This window comes from Aaosphaeria arxii (genome assembly GCF_010015735.1).
Source record: "Aaosphaeria arxii CBS 175.79 unplaced genomic scaffold BU24scaffold_5, whole genome shotgun sequence".
Lineage (NCBI taxonomy): Eukaryota > Fungi > Ascomycota > Dothideomycetes > Pleosporales > Aaosphaeria > Aaosphaeria arxii.
The window spans coordinates 2,268,194-2,283,222 of NW_022983478.1; the positions used below are offsets into that span (position 1 = coordinate 2,268,194).

The following is a 15,029-nucleotide window of genomic DNA, read 5'->3' on the forward strand; positions in this document are numbered from 1 at the left end:
GTACATTTGTACTTTACATACTATACCATACTACGAAAATGTAAATACGTTGATCCAGTGTTGTCGATATTACGTAGCTGTTGTGTCGTGCTATTGCCAATATAATTTCGATCCTTGGTGGGTTCGATCCGTCCGGAAGAGTCCAATTCCAACTCGGTGGGGTTTGGTGGTTTGACAACCGTTCGGTGCATTCACTCGATTTCGTCTCGCTCATTTGAACGAAAGGACGAAATCGATGGTTTTGTCGTAGCATTGTCGAAATCATACTTTTAATACTCATATCAGTCCGGGGTTCCCGAGGGGTTTACATCTCGCTCGATTGGGTCCGTTTGAGTTCGATGTTTATATCTAATTGCAACGAGCGGTCAACCGGTACGTGGATTAAAAAGTCCCCAGCGAGTGAGCGAGTATGTCCCCACCCATCTCGACCACTGGCTGTGAAATAGTCTCTTTTCTTTCTCTTCCAGGAACCGGATAGTGCAAAGCAAGCACTCTGGACTCCGGCGGCCGACTGAGCGAGTAGGTGTGTGTGAGAGTGATGACGATATCGGGGATTCGTGCTTAAATTAACAACAGCTACATGCGGTGCAGTGCAGTGCAGCAACAAAAGTTTAAATTAAACTCACACACCTCTTCTCCTATGAGCCCAACGGCGAGGTCGAGGAGTGGTCGGGTCGCTATGAACGAATGACGGAGGTGGATGGACGGCAGCGGTGGTGGTGGTACAGGAAGTATGTATGTACGGCATATGTATGTACTTGAAACTTTAAATTATGACTATACGTGATGCTCGTTACGAACATCCCTCCGTGTAGTTAATGCATTCTACAAACGGGGAAAACAAATGATGATACGAATCCCAACCTTTAAACGGAGTACAATTGATCAAATAGTCAGTACCTAGTCGTCAGCTGTACCCGGCGGTCACCGCAATCTGGCAACCGTTGTTCCCCCTTCCCATATGTCAAATCATGCTTCATGATTACTTTATTTTGTCTGCAGGCGTGCAATCATACGTTTTCAACCCGCACCGACGAGGATAGAAGTACAGTCGCCGAGATTTTTACAAGTCGTGGTTGTTGTTGCATTAGATCCGGGGAGGAGTCGGCCAAAAGAGGGATCAGAAAGGGTCTTTAACTAGCATTACTCGGTTGTTGAAATGGTAGTTGGGAAGTACGAGTCGATATCGGGAATAAACGCGAAGAAATTGACAAGGGATAATGGAGGGTGAGGAAGGTGGAATAGACGGCCTCTGGGCTGAAATGTTCATTTGTTGGTGGTTGATGCTGCATGCGCGCGGTTGGTGATGATCGTCAGTCTCTCTTGGAATTTATGTACCTCTATAAATTGACGTCCTCTGGACATGCTTGGATATGAGAACGTATCCTTTTTTGTTCCTCAGTGTCAAAACCTTTCTTTCCTTTTTCTTATCTTTTCTTCATGGTTATAATTTCCCTTTTCGACCCGTATTTCCAGAGACGGTCTGCACCGATGCTCTTCCTCTCCATACCGGGCGGGTTCTAAGTCGGAATCCATCATCCGCGGCGAACATCGGCAGACGGCTTGCTCCCATCAACGTCACATCCCACGCCCGCGTAGGGAACCTACCTCGTACATTCAGCCTTCCGAGACTCTTAAGTGTCATTTTGCGGGGAAAATCGTCCTTCAAAACGCACACCAAGACAACGAGTGGGGTCTGGCCCCAATCCAAATTCACCTTTCCCGTCCAATCCTCGACCTGCATTCCCGTAGCCGCACCTATTACTTCTTTTGGCAATGCGAAATGCGACGGCGCCAATGATGTCTGCCCGTCCGTATCGAAGGTAAATGGTTTTTTGCTGAGACTAACTGGGGCACTGGGGCTGGAGAGGGGGGGTGACGGTTGTCTGGTACCGAGGTGGCTAACTCGTCATGACAAGGCGAGTAAACTAAAGAGTTTGAATACTTTCGACCTACTTTTTTCTTCCTTGGGCTGGAGGAGAATTGTTTTACTTAATTGGCGACCTCCCATATACCCATGCGTGTCAAGATCTTCGTATTTCGTTTTGCCTAAGAAAGTGTTGAGGTTCTCGTTGTCAGTGTTTTTCAAATCAATATCTGTGTAACCTTCCAATACCCTTTCAATATCAGCTGGAGTGGCTGTTTCTATTTACACTGCGACCATCGATACTGCGTTCGGGAGATCTGCGAACCATCAATACCCAAATTTCATTCAAGAGATATAGTCTTTGGTGTTCATTCTACAAACTGGGAGAGAAACAATACCACACACATACTGTGCGACCATCCCGAGACTTGCGGGGTACAGTCTCGATTTAAGACAACCATAAGTCACGGAATTCCGACTCTACTTCCTGTAGGCCAGGTAGCAAAAAGTACTGGAGTCAACATCTTCCAGCATGGCCAACACAAATGGCGCAAGGAAGACCGTCTCGGCAGTGGAGAAGCTCAGGGCCATGATCGCAGAGCCAGACAAGATCGTCGTATGTCCTGGGGTTTACGATGGTTACACTGCACGAATTGCGCTTGCTGAGGGCGTGGATTGTCTCTACATGGTACGTCATGACTTCCACTGAACGAGTTCACACCTTGTAGATATTAGAATGCTAACACACAAAACAGACGGGCGCAGGAACGACGATGTCACGTCTGGGCATGGCAGACATGGGTGTTGCAACGATGAACGACATGCGCGACAATGCTGCCATGATCGCGTCACTTTCTCCCTCCACACCACTCATTGCTGACGCGGATACGGGTTACGGCGGCGCAATCATGGTGGGCCGAACTGTCACCTCGTACATCCGCGCAGGCGTAGCAGGTCTCCATCTCGAAGACCAAGTCGTGACGAAGCGCTGCGGCCACCTCAAGGGCAAGCAAGTCGTCGACATCGACGAGTACGTGAGCAGGATACGCGCTGCAGTCATGGCTCGAGAGCAGTCCGGCGGCGATATCGTGCTCATTGCGAGGACGGATGCTCTTCAAGGCCTGGGTTACGACGAAGCTGTCAAACGACTGCGCGCTGCGGTAGCTACCGGCGCAGACGTTGCTTTCCTTGAAGGCGTGACCACACGTGAGGATGCTGAATCGTTCGTCAAGGATCTAGCGCCAACGCCTTGTCTATTCAATAATGTACCCGGTGGTGTCAGTCCAGATTTCACTGCGCAAGAAGCGAGGGAAATTGGGTACAAGATAGCTATCTACCCGGCCTTGGGTATCGAAGTCGTCTATCCGGCAGTGAGGAAAGCAGTTCAGGATTTGCTGAAGAGTGGTAGGGTGGAGAGTGTGGAGAAAGACGGAAAGAGGTGGAGCCCCAGGGAGATGTTTGAGGTTTGTGGATTGAACGAGGCCATGGCGTTTGATCGTGAGGCTGGAGGCAAGTCCTACCTAGACGGAGCATGATCGGGAAGGTGTGTTGTTGTCGATTTACCTCGTTTCATTTTGAGAAAGAGCTTTGGGATAGCGGGCGTTGAGAGCATTCGAGAGACGCAGCGATTCATCATGACGTTTCTTACATCCAATTTCATGACAATGACAATTTCAACCAAATAAGCCTATAAACTTCACATTGACAGCTTCAGTGCTCCGAATGGTTGTCCTGTCTATGGGTCTGGACTCAGACTCAGGAATGTGAAATGACGCGAACCTCGAGCTTTAGGTTTGACCGTGTACTCGTGGTACATTGAGGAACTCAAACGATCATTGGGGACATCATACAGTCAATAAATGAGCTAACTCCACAAAACCATCACATTCCAGGAATACCAAAGGGCTCATAAGCCTTGTACCTACCTCCGCCCCTTTCCCCACAGTTTACCACTTCCTCGTATCTTACTCTAGATCCTATACATCATACTCAACATCAAACACTGGCTACCAGCTGCACCACCATGCTCCAAACACTCACCACCACAGCCCTCCTCCTACTCATCCCTCTGATCCATGCCCAACAGCCTCTCCAGTACCCACGCTGCCTCGACCCATCCACCCACAAGCCCTCCTGGATCCTCACAAACCTGAACACCCTTTCTTCCCCCAACTCGCCCGACTCCAAGATCTCCTTCGGAATATTCAACAACCTCCACCCATACTTCTTGTCCTGCAGCGGCTCGGGCAGCAACTCGCAACAAACATCTTGGCCGTGCATCAACCTCGCGAACGGTAGCCCTGCAAACGAGGTCACGTTCAATTACACACCGACGAAGGATGGTCTTGCGATGTTGAACATTGAGCAGAGTTGGATGTGTTGGGTCGACGATAGTACGCTGTAAGTTAGTTCCCTAGTGCATACATGCATGCAGCATCCCTCTCTGCGCTCGAGACAGAAGCATGTACGCAAGACACGAGATCGAACACAACACTAACGAATTGGCCCTGATTACACAGAGCGACGTATCGAGCCATCGGGAAGGGATCGCCAAAGTTGGACTGCGTGGACTTGCCGTTCACTGACAAGGGGAAAGTCGTGAACGGTGTCAGTGTCAAGCAGTGCGGGCTCACGGGGGTGGAAATCCAGGCTGACTCCGTTTCCGCAATTGCGTGAGACGGGTGATAGTTCGGGAGGATGGATAGTGCTTTGAATGTCAAGTAACGATACATGTATGGAGTATGCAGTAGTGGCCAAAGGGACTCTATGATACACAGTAACACCAACCCATCGTACCAATCGCACATGCAATCGAGATCCTCCCAACGTTTTCATCAACAAGTGACCACCACACTCCCAACAACCCAAAGAGCACATCCAATCCACCACCAATCCCTCCCATACTCATCGTAATCCCCTCTCCCTTTCCCAATCACAGCCCCCCGATCTCGTACTCCCCAACGTCCCCACCTGCCGTACCACTCTCGGAGATTTTCCAATCGTGACACCGCGTCAACGGCTCTCAATCTGTTCGTTTTTTTCGTGCGACGTGTTACCCATGCGGCCCATCGTGCTCGGCGGTACAGTGTCGTGCAGGATGTTTGTGTTGCGGTTGTACCATGTGGTGAAGACGACGATATGGGGAAAGGGAAGCCGTGGACACGACAGGTTCGGGGACTACGGGGTGGTTGGGATGGATGGGTGTCTTGTATGTATACAACATCGAGTAGGGAGGAATTGGATGAGAAGAGAAAGAGGGATGAGGGATTGTTTGAAAGAAAAAGAGGGTGGGAAGCTGTAGTGTAGCCGTAGGAAAATTACATTCTGTACAGAGTAAATTGGGAAGCACGAGCGTTGTGAATGAAAGTAAAACATATTCTTAAAGCACAACAGTAAATATGTTGAGGTGTTTGTTGCATGTAATCATGACAATAGCAAATCATTCAGGGCCAGGTCATTTTTGTTTGTCGAGATACCTCTAAGATAGAGGAGGTCTCTTAAAAAGTAAGATTTTGTGATCATAATTCCTTTTCCTCGGCTAATTAAAGGGAAGAATTGGAGTTCTACTCGTACATGTCGGTGTGTATCCGTTTGATATATAACGAAAAGAAGAAGAAAGAAAAGCTACCGTTACAAAGAAATTCAGTGTTATGCTGCCTACGCCTGAAAGCGCATGTGGTATTTGTTATGATTGGAGAGAAGGTAGCGAAGGGGTTGTAATTGCTGCTGTCTTCGCTCCTTCAATCCAAAACGCTCACTACTCGATATGCCACGTTCTGATGCATATTCGAAGTAGACTCATTTGGTCCATTTAAGCGCGGAAGACACGGCTCCTCATGACCCTCCTCTTAGCAGCCGCGCCAACATCAGCGGGGCCACCAGAGGGGTTTGTGACGGCGCCGGCGAAGCCAACGAGCGAGTTGAACTGGTCAGCGAGAGCCTTGTTGCGGGTGCCACCTTGGACCTGGGCCTTGGCGTCCTCGCAGAGAGCGACGGCAGCAGCGTTGGCTTCGCAGACGTTGGTGAGCTGGTTGCAGAGGGCGTTGGTGATGATATCGGGGTTGAGGGCCTCCTGTTGACCGCCACGGGCGAGCTCGTCGGCGATCTGGAAGGTGAACTCAGTAGCGGGACGGCCACCAAGACCGCCCTCGAAGATGATGGTGGGAGTGCAGAGACCGAAGTCAGCACCGCCGGCTCCAGTGTTGCCACCAGCATTGCCACCAGCATTACCGCCAGCATTGCCGCCAGCGTTCTCAGTAGCATTTCCAGCGTTCTGGTTGCCGCCTTGGTTCTGGTTCTGGTTGCCGCCCTGGTTCTGGTTTTGGTTGCCACCCTGGTTCTGGTTCTGGTTTCCACCCTGGTTGCCGTTGGCGACCTCTTCTTCGCAGTCTATTATCATGTTAGGAGCTGGCTACTTGAATCATGATGTTTGCACATACCCTCATCTTGAGCACCAGCGTTAGCATTGCCCTGGTTGCCCTGGTTTTGGTTGTTGTTGGCATTTCCCTGGTTGCCCTGGTTGCCCTGGTTGTTGTTGTTGTTGGCGTTACCTTGGTTGCCCTGGTTGTTGTTGTTTGCATTGCCAGCGTTTGCGTTGCCAGCATTTGCGTTGCCAGCGTTGCCACCAGCAGCACCGCCCTCACTGTTAGCAACGAGATCACCGAGGCCGTTGTCGTTGAGGAGGTCGAAGACGCTCAAGCCATCGGCGTTGAGGGGATTAGCAGCGGTCTGGGCGCTCAAAGCGGCAACGGCGCCGTCAACATCGACAGCAGGGTCGATCAAGGGAGTGATACCCCTGAGCTCAGCGGTAGCTGGGAGAGTGGGGTCTCCGCAAACTTGCTGGACGTTGCCGTTGGCGAAGGGGTTGGTGTTCTTCTCAGCAGTTACCATTCCAATGGCGGCGGCGATGGCATCGGCACCTCCACCGAGCTCGGCGACAATCTTGTCGGCAGTAGCGAGCTGTGTCTGTTAGTCATGTGTATGAACTGATATGTTTTGTGGTCCTACCTTTGCGCAAGGATCAGCAGCGCCCAATAGATCACTGATAGCTGCACCAGCAATGGTAGCAGCAGCACCTGGGTCACCACCCTGAACAGCGGAGATGGCTGAGATAGGAACCTGCTCTTGGCCAAAACGGGCCTCAGCATAGGCAACGAGGAGAGCGAGGACGATCTGCTTGGAGAACATGATTGCGATGTTTGGTTTTCGGAGTTTGGTAGAAAGATATACAGGTGAAGATCTTAAACGTTATTGAAATAAAGGCGAATGAGAGACTAGCTCGTAAGAGTTCAAAAGGCCCAACCGGCGGGAAAGAATGGTAATGTCGAAAGAGTGACTAAAGCACCGAAAAAAGAGGAAGTTGCAGTTGCGAAGTTGTGCGAGTTGATGATTTGAACATGTCGGCCAGCGTCCCCATGGTTTTATATCTCAATGCACTTGGCGGTTGACCCTGAATATCTGCAGCCGCTACCCAGAATCTGGGTTGACATGAGTGGAACCAGGAGAAGAAGCGTCTCGAAATCTGTAGACAGGGAGTTCAGACATCGAGTTCTCGACGCCAAGATGGCTAGAAAGCGTCAGGAAAGATGGCAGGCGGAACGGTTGCCAAGGGGTTATGCAATTTTGAGGCTGGTGGGACGTATGATTTGCAGACTGCGACGTCGTGAACCCTTAGCACCCGCTGTTAAGTGTCTGTCCGTAAGGTAAGCGAGAAGCGTGTTGTGGTGGAGAAAAGGGTTGGCCTCGGCCCTGTAACAGGGTCAGTCGCAGTGCAGTTTCAGCGGAACCACTGCGCGAGTATAGCCGCCAGAACATCGACCTAGGGAACTCATGCGATCCGAACTACACGCTTTGTGAGTGGAACAAAAGAATTTTAGAATATTACGGGCAAGAAACATTATGCACGAAGAGGTACGCGTTCAGGTAATTTACTGGACAATGCGTGGTGGTATTTATGACGATGAAGAGGCGACGGGATGCTGGGCATCTAATGCAACCAAACAGACAACTATGCTCTGAACAGATGGGAAATGCCCTGGAAAAGTGGGAAGTAGAGAAGTGTGTATTCTGCATTACCGGAGGCCAAGTCCTGGGGAAGGTGACAGCTTCGAGGAGAGTCACAAACCGCACCCTTTGTCATTCGTCCAAGCGCAAAGCATAAGGACATCGTCATTGATGCATGGTCGCAATTTACGATCGAATCGTTGCTTCGTCGTAGACCGCGGCACGCGCAGACTGACTGTGGATTGCTGAGTTCTAGCTTCGGTCTCTCGAGGTGCCGTTTCAATCTCTGTGACTCGTGACTCGGACCTGCTCTGACCGTATCCGGTGCAACCAAAGAAATCTATCATGCTCTGTCTAATTTCCTCCGCAAGAGGCGCGTCCTCTTCATCAACTTCTTATACTTGTGCTTCTTCATCTTGAGCTTTCGCTGCCTCTTGACGCTGATCGCCATCATGTCTGGGCGGCTGTTGGTATTTTGCCGCCTCCTCATACGCTCCAGAAACGGTTGCCGTATCTCGATGTCCTCCATCTCTAAGCTGTTCTCTGCAGCAGGGGCCTCGATCTCAACCATAGGCGCCGTGGTGGCGGAATATGTTCGCTGCCCTGAAGCATCTGTAGATTCTGTCACGACCACCGCAGTGCTCCAGGAACGCTGTTTGATCGACGCTGCAGCGGGGGCCTCCATTCGTTGGCTTACACCCGTTTCAGGTTGTGCAGCCTGGTCGAATGGGACCGGAGCAGGCGGCGGCCTGAATGGAACGAAACGTGACATGATCTGGTCGACTGACACTTGTGGAGGTCCATCAAGGTGCTGCACCTCCAGTTCAGACTGCACCATCTCTTCTGGAGATTGTTTTTCGTGCACGCGGAGAGCTGCTTCCAGACTCTCTATGCCACTGGAAAGTGTTTGCATGTTATCCACCATTGCTTTTCGGCTGTGAGGATTTCGTGTCTGGAATATCGAATCGAATGATGCTGATGTCGAGACGGGTGGTATCGCCGAGGTAACGGAGATAGGGCGGTGGAGTGAGAAGAATGAAGATATCTTCACCTCTGCAATCAAGTCAGCTATCCATGTCTATTTCCCATCATACAAAATGGAAGCATTAAAACAGCTCGTAGGTGACGTTAAGATTTCTTATCGGAACTTTAATGACGGGGCGAACAAAGAAGCTTGGCGAATCATTCGACCAACAACTCCGCAACCTTTCGCGAGAACGTTTCCCAACCGACAAGAGGAAGCAAGAGCTCAAAACTCCTCTCAATGAATACGTACCAGGCTTCTGAAGATAATCTGTAGGCGGGACATGGGGCACGTTGAGTGCGGGCGGCGACTGCGCCCTCTTCTTTGAGGCCCTTCCGGTCAACTTCCTCGCGGGCGCCTTGTTCGTACTTGTTCCCGGGGTCTGCTGTGTTGAGCTCGACCCGTTCGAGCCATCGGGAGGTATTGAGGCCTTGGAGGACGATAGGCGGCGTTGATGCGCGGGTCGGGAAAAGGATTGCTGGGCGTTAACGGCACCGAAGGTAGCTGGGCGGCCGAGCGTGATGCACACGGATGGTGTGGCGATGGAGCTGGTAGAGCGGACAGCTCTCCCTAGGACTGGGGAGAACATGGCCAGCTGCTGTTGTGTTATGTCGAAAGGAAGGTGTTGATGTCGAAAGAGTGGTGGTCACGAACAGGCGGCTCAAGGGCCGAGATGATCCTGTTAGGCGCTCGGATAGTGACTTGCAGAAGTCGGAGAAAAGTAGTTCCGCTATCTTAGATCGGTGGCTTAGGACGAGTAGGTGGATGACATCGTGCCAACGCCTCACCGACTTCGGCAAGTTGATCTCCTGTGCTCGTACGACTGTTGCTTGGAGGTCACGACATGTTTATTGTCATGCGGAGTTCGCGTGGAGAGGCGACGATGACCATTGCGGACGGACTGGCGTCTGGTCTGTTGTACGAAACATAGCCGCAAGGTGGAATGAGGGGCGTATAGTTTCGATCAACGCGTATAACTGTGCAACATAGTCCGGAGACAGGAGCTTATCTCGCCCTGACCTTTCTTGTTAGATCTATCAATCTTCGCCCGCTGGAATGAGATCTACGTTTCATGAACGTTCGATCGAGAGTCAGATCTGAGAGTGTGTTCGTATCAACTGGGCGTAATGTAACGTCAGAGCATTTTATTCCCCAACTCCGAAAACAAACAAGACAGACTTATAACATGTGAGATCAGCCAGTCACCCGTGACAGCTCAAACAGTGCTCAGGAACATGACTGCTCACCTTTGTCGTCTGTTTATCCATCCCCGCAGTCCATGCGTGCATTCAAGACATGCACCTTTCAAGACCATGAGAATCCCATCCCCTACCATGCGAATGATATTTGCAGTATATCCATGGTCTTAAATGTATCGTTGCATCGTTCTGAAATCCCATCAACTATTCGAGTCAAACATCCACACTTGTTCCTCTATATCAAAATACCTCATCCCTACGTACATACACATTCCCCATTCTTCCAGTCTGCAAGTCCCCATCCGGACATTCACATCATCATCATCAATTCGCCCCCACCAAAAGTCCGACCATAATGTCCCCTCCAACCACATCCACAACTCCCCAAAAATGACTCCAACCCATACACTCTCGCCCCTATCACCAATCTCCTACACCTACCCATCTCACATATAACCAACCTCCAAATACAGAGTAAAAAAAGGAGCAAACCCAACCAAAACCCCAACCCCATGCAATCTCTCCCTCCCTCCAAGATGGGAAAGTGCCAAAATAAAAAATCCCGACCACTCGGTCTAACCGCCCGGCTCCCTCGACATCCGCTGCAACGCACGCTCCCTACCCTGCTCTCTTCCTTTCTAAACATAAAATCCTGCTTTATTAATTCGCAGTTCGTGGGAGGTTCTATAGGGCAGGTGTGGGATTGTGTAATTATGGCGGAACGGACGCAGGATGCCGTGCGTGCATGCATGGGAGGGGAGGTAGGTAAGTATGTATGTATGTGTGGCATGGATGTATGGGGAGATAAGTACGGAGTATGGACGTACATGATTTGAAACAATGGGACATGCGTTGCCTGTCGATTGTAGCATTTGAAATGTGAGGCTCTTTGGATACGGGATGGGCGAGGGCATTTTGGGGAGATTTGGTTGGGTTAATTGTTCCTTTTCTGGTTACATGATAGAGTGGTTGTAGTTTGCGTGAGTTAACAATCGTAGAGTAGAGATATTACAATTACATACAAAGTAAAATAAAAATGAGATTATTTTTCTTTGTGTCTTCATCGCCTATTTGCTGGATTGATAATTGATAATATTGGTGTTGTTCAGACATTCGTTACAGACTATCCAAACCATACTCTTTCTTGAGTCGTTAAACTCTACTCTAGATACACAATAAAACCACAGAAAAAATAATAACGCAGAACCCACACCAAAGATGTCAAAAAAGACAAATTATCTGTAGAAAACACCCCCAAACCCCCAATTAAACCCGCTCCTTCAAGGGAAACCCACCTCCAAGCGACGCTGCCTATCCGTCTCACGCCCGTTGAACATATGGACCCATGAAGAAGGCAACAACGTAATTACCTCCTATCCCATTCGTCTGTCTCTCGCCATATACGTCTACGTTCAATCATGCATACTGATATACGTAAAGTACGAAAAAAGTGTCTCAATCCAAGAACAAGCAGATAAGACATTCGATAAACTATTCGTTTCCCCTTCCGTACGTACATGCACACCTGAGATAGTACGGACGATCAGAACTCGACACAGTGCTCCTTTCACTCTGTCAATTCCTCACTTCTATGCCAATCCTGCTGCAAGACTTGCAGTAGACTGGTTTCTCTTGTACATGTATGTGCATCATCGACTCACTGCCCCAATCACTACGATCATGACCCCTCAAAACCCACCTAACGGAAACAAAGAAATGAACTAGATACACAACTACACACATTTTTCAACCCAGGCTGTCAGTCTAATACCACCCACTGAACAAGTGCCCCTTTCCCCTTCCCGTTCCTCTAAAGCAGGACTTCGGTCCCCAATGTACATACCCAGGTATGTAATCCTCCCCGCATAAAAGGCACCCGTAATACCATACCCTCCCCATCTCACTTGACCCCCGAACTCACTCACGTACACAGATGCAGAACTTGAATAGTTAGACAGACAAGAACACTTGATACCCAAATAGATACATCCAAGATAACCCCTCCACTCCCTCCCTACTTAACCCCCCATTCACTCTAAAAAATCCAAAAGGGGAGCAAAGCCATGCCAGAGCCACGCCAAAGCCATGCAATGCAGCACCATATATTTTCGGCCTCCGTGGGAAGTTTAACCCTGCATCTGCTTCGCCAGGGTCGTGGTCGTACAATGTACGTGACAGGGCCTGCCTGCCCTGCTTACGTCTAAGCGAGTAGGGGCGTAGGATGTCACTTCGATAGGACGGCCGTGGTGTACTGTACTGTAACTAATGTAAATAATAAGACTTCTCCGTATCGTGAGATAAGTCGTTGTTCGTCGATCGACCTATGCTACCTTCACGAACGGATGATCCCATAGGCGGGCGGGTGATCTGCGCTGCATCTATCATCTATCATCTACCATCTATCATCTGGCGCCTGCATCTACGCCGTTGATGGTAGTGGAGAGGGAAAAGCAGGATTTGCAACTCTACTGCACGCACTGTCTGACGGTGACTTCATTTTCTGACTGATACTGCAGCCAGCAGCACATGGCTGGTCTGACTGCGTGAAAGATGGACGGTGCAGGTAGATAAATGACAAACCGGGCTCGCCGTATTTGACTTACCGAAAGGGTGTTTAAAAAAACGGTGTTACATGGCATGGCATGAGCATGAGCATGAGCATGAGGATATGCCATGGGGGACAAGACAAGGTATACGAAAGGAGCAGTCGCCACACACGTACATAGTACATACATACCATACCATACCGTACATGCATACGCAGACTCATCTAAATCTGCCCACCGCACTTTAATAATTTAAGGTCCGAGGATGATGGGTAATATTTTGGTTTCATGTCGTGGAACATGTGATATTTACTATCTTCTTTATTTTCTTTAGAGGGGGGGGACACACTACGGAGGAAAGAAAGCGGGTAGCGAGAAATAAAATCGACCGTTCCTCCCAAGAGCCTACGCATGCTGGTTGCGAATGCATGAAGAATTACAAGATACGAAGGAGAGATGAGTGGGAGGATGGGAGCAGAGGAGGGAAATCTTCGAATGGCGCGCTACCGAAAACTCGATGAAGTGATCAAAAAAACACATACGGTCATTCTTCTCCCGCCTGTCCCAAAATGAACAGTGCCGTTCTGGTAGAAAGTATAGCTGTGTATTGGTGAAGTAAACTAGTTGTAATCGTGTCACATTGGTCCTAAAAACAACAAAACGAACTGAAGGTTGGGATGGAAATTGGTATAGGTATCGCGCGAGGGTATGTAGAGTAGAGGAGTAGTATGCGGGGCCGTCAAGTCGTATCGCGCCTCGCACGCGGCGGGGAGGGGGCCACGGAGCGAGTCGGACAGGCGTGGGCGAAAAGGTCTGCTTCCGGATCTCTGAGGGTATCGATGTGGTAACTTGGACACGGAAGGAGTGGCTTCCAGGAGGAGGTGATCTCGGTGTGCGGCGACGTCTTCAAATGCTAATAGCTAGCCGGAGCGCTTTGATCAGATGACTGGCTGAGAAAGGACAAATTACTTTTGGGAAAATTACAGAATCAAGGCGTTCAGGTTGCGTTGGACGATCATGTCCTGGACCGAAGCCATCGTTTTCTTCAGGAGATCGGTGTCGGTCGCGTTTGTGTAGTGGACGTAGACCTCCTTCTTGGGCTGCCGCACGAGGTTGCGGAACTTGTTTGCGAAGAACTCCTGGCCGGCGTCGATGTCGGTGGGCTTTCCGGTGTAGTCGGGGAAGACCTTGTTGATCGGGCTCATGCCGCCAGCGATCTTCTCTCGGAACAGATCGATCTTGTTCAGGAACAGGATCAGGGCTGACTTCTCGAAGTATTTCGAGTTCGATATCGACTCGAAGAGCATCAACGCCTCGTGCATTTGGTTCTGAAAGAGCGTGTTAGCATGGATGTGTTTGAGCGCGGGGAAGGATAGGACAGAGGGTATCATACGCCATTGCGATCTTCGACCAGTACGTGGTCGTAACCGCTGATAGCCACCAGGAACAACACGACCTGGACATTGTCGAAGACGTGAATCCACTTCTTTCGTTCGGACCTCTGACCTCCCACGTCGAACATGCGGTATGTAAGATTGCCAAGCTCGAAAATTGTCTCTGTTATGCCGGTCGTTCGCAATCGAGTACGGAGGATATCTTGGTCTGTAGGGAGGTAGTCTTTGGTGAAGAGGCGGTCGACGTCTGCGAAGAAGCTGCAAGACATGTTAGTGCTTGTGAGAATTATTGACCGGGTAAACGTACTAGCTGAGATTGTCGTGGAGGGCGTATTGGTTTCCCTTCAGAATTGCGAGCTGAACACCCTTGTCTGCCCACAGGCTGTTGAACGCGGAGAGGCACTCCTGGGGCATGAAGTCTTCGATGCCGATTTCTGGGTCTGCCGCAATCAATTCCGCGAATCTCTGTACCATGAAAATCAGCAAACCGGCCAGAATGAAAACAGGGAATCGTTTTCGGGAGCAGGGAGAGAGCAACATACAAGGTTGTCGTCGTCTTCGAAATCCGTCTCCTGCTCCTGCATAGCAGCGAAGATGGTCTGGAAAGCAGACACCAAGTTATTGAAGATGATGGCTCGCCATTGCTTGCGCTCAGTCTTGTTAAAACCGCCGGCATGGATCACTCGCATCTGCTTCAAAACGGTGGATTTACCACTTTCTCCAGCACCTACATGCACACAAAGATCTAGTTAGCAATCTGCCATTCGAATGCGAATTTTGGCGAAGTGGTTGGTGTTGTCCGTACCGAGCAACAGAAGCTTCACCTCCCGTTCTTGCTTTTTCCTGTCATTGCGGATGCCCTTTTCGATCTCCTCGTTGCGTCGGGAGTCGGGATCCTCAGTTTTCTTGCCGAAGCACATTATCCCCGGGGCCATGTAGCGACTCGTGGGAAGTGGGTGGGGTGTTGTCGAGGGGTCAGGAGGAGTTGAAGAGGAA

At 50.1% G+C, this 15,029-nt stretch overlaps 5 protein-coding genes across 5 annotated transcripts; 2 read left to right on the forward strand and 3 right to left on the reverse strand.

Annotated features, from left to right (window-relative positions):
* The first annotated feature begins 1,972 nt into the window (after window positions 1-1,972).
* On the forward strand, window positions 1,973-3,466 carry BU24DRAFT_371814 (carboxyvinyl-carboxyphosphonate phosphorylmutase). The gene is made up of 2 exons (XM_033524481.1): window positions 1,973-2,555; window positions 2,623-3,466. The coding sequence occupies exons 1-2, from the start codon at window positions 2,400-2,402 to the stop codon at window positions 3,400-3,402; spliced, it is 936 nt and encodes a 311-aa protein (XP_033383292.1). The 5' UTR covers window positions 1,973-2,399; the 3' UTR covers window positions 3,403-3,466.
* Window positions 3,467-3,890: 424 nt separating this feature from the next.
* BU24DRAFT_463688 (uncharacterized protein) lies at window positions 3,891-4,543 on the forward strand (the record flags this gene model as incomplete). Its single annotated transcript, XM_033532154.1, has 2 exons — window positions 3,891-4,267; window positions 4,387-4,543. The coding sequence occupies 2 exons, from the start codon at window positions 3,891-3,893 to the stop codon at window positions 4,541-4,543; spliced, it is 534 nt and encodes a 177-aa protein (XP_033383293.1).
* A 1,135-nt stretch (window positions 4,544-5,678) lies between these two features.
* On the reverse strand, window positions 5,679-7,054 carry BU24DRAFT_463689 (uncharacterized protein; the record flags this gene model as incomplete). Its single annotated transcript, XM_033532155.1, has 3 exons — window positions 5,679-6,256; window positions 6,307-6,826; window positions 6,875-7,054. The coding sequence occupies 3 exons, from the start codon at window positions 7,052-7,054 to the stop codon at window positions 5,679-5,681; spliced, it is 1,278 nt and encodes a 425-aa protein (XP_033383294.1).
* A 1,066-nt stretch (window positions 7,055-8,120) lies between these two features.
* BU24DRAFT_225679 (uncharacterized protein) lies at window positions 8,121-9,943 on the reverse strand. Its single transcript, XM_033522104.1, has 2 exons — window positions 9,147-9,943; window positions 8,121-8,923 (listed from the first exon to the last, which is right to left on the reverse strand). The coding sequence occupies exons 1-2, from the start codon at window positions 9,481-9,483 to the stop codon at window positions 8,214-8,216; spliced, it is 1,047 nt and encodes a 348-aa protein (XP_033383295.1). The 5' UTR covers window positions 9,484-9,943; the 3' UTR covers window positions 8,121-8,213.
* Window positions 9,944-13,619: 3,676 nt separating this feature from the next.
* On the reverse strand, window positions 13,620-14,953 carry BU24DRAFT_434083 (guanine nucleotide binding protein, alpha subunit; the record flags this gene model as incomplete). The annotated part of the gene is made up of 5 exons (XM_033530010.1): window positions 13,620-13,967; window positions 14,033-14,291; window positions 14,341-14,498; window positions 14,576-14,760; window positions 14,839-14,953. 5 exons carry the CDS (start codon window positions 14,951-14,953, stop codon window positions 13,620-13,622), a joined length of 1,065 nt encoding a protein of 354 aa, XP_033383296.1.
* Between the last annotated feature and the right edge of the window lie 76 nt (window positions 14,954-15,029).

Excerpts from the sequence above, each read along its gene's own strand:
- BU24DRAFT_371814 (XM_033524481.1), top strand. The coding sequence starts at position 2,400 with ATGGCCAACACAAATGGCGCAAGGAAGACCGTCTCGGCAGTGGAGAAG. Across the intron at positions 2,556-2,622 it reads GCGTGGATTGTCTCTACATG|ACGGGCGCAGGAACGACGAT; the intron begins GTACGTCATGAC and ends CACACAAAACAG.
- BU24DRAFT_225679 (XM_033522104.1), bottom strand. The coding sequence starts at position 9,483 with ATGTTCTCCCCAGTCCTAGGGAGAGCTGTCCGCTCTACCAGCTCCATC. Across the intron at positions 8,924-9,146 it reads AGATTATCTTCAGAAGCCTG|AGGTGAAGATATCTTCATTC; the intron begins GTACGTATTCAT and ends ACTTGATTGCAG.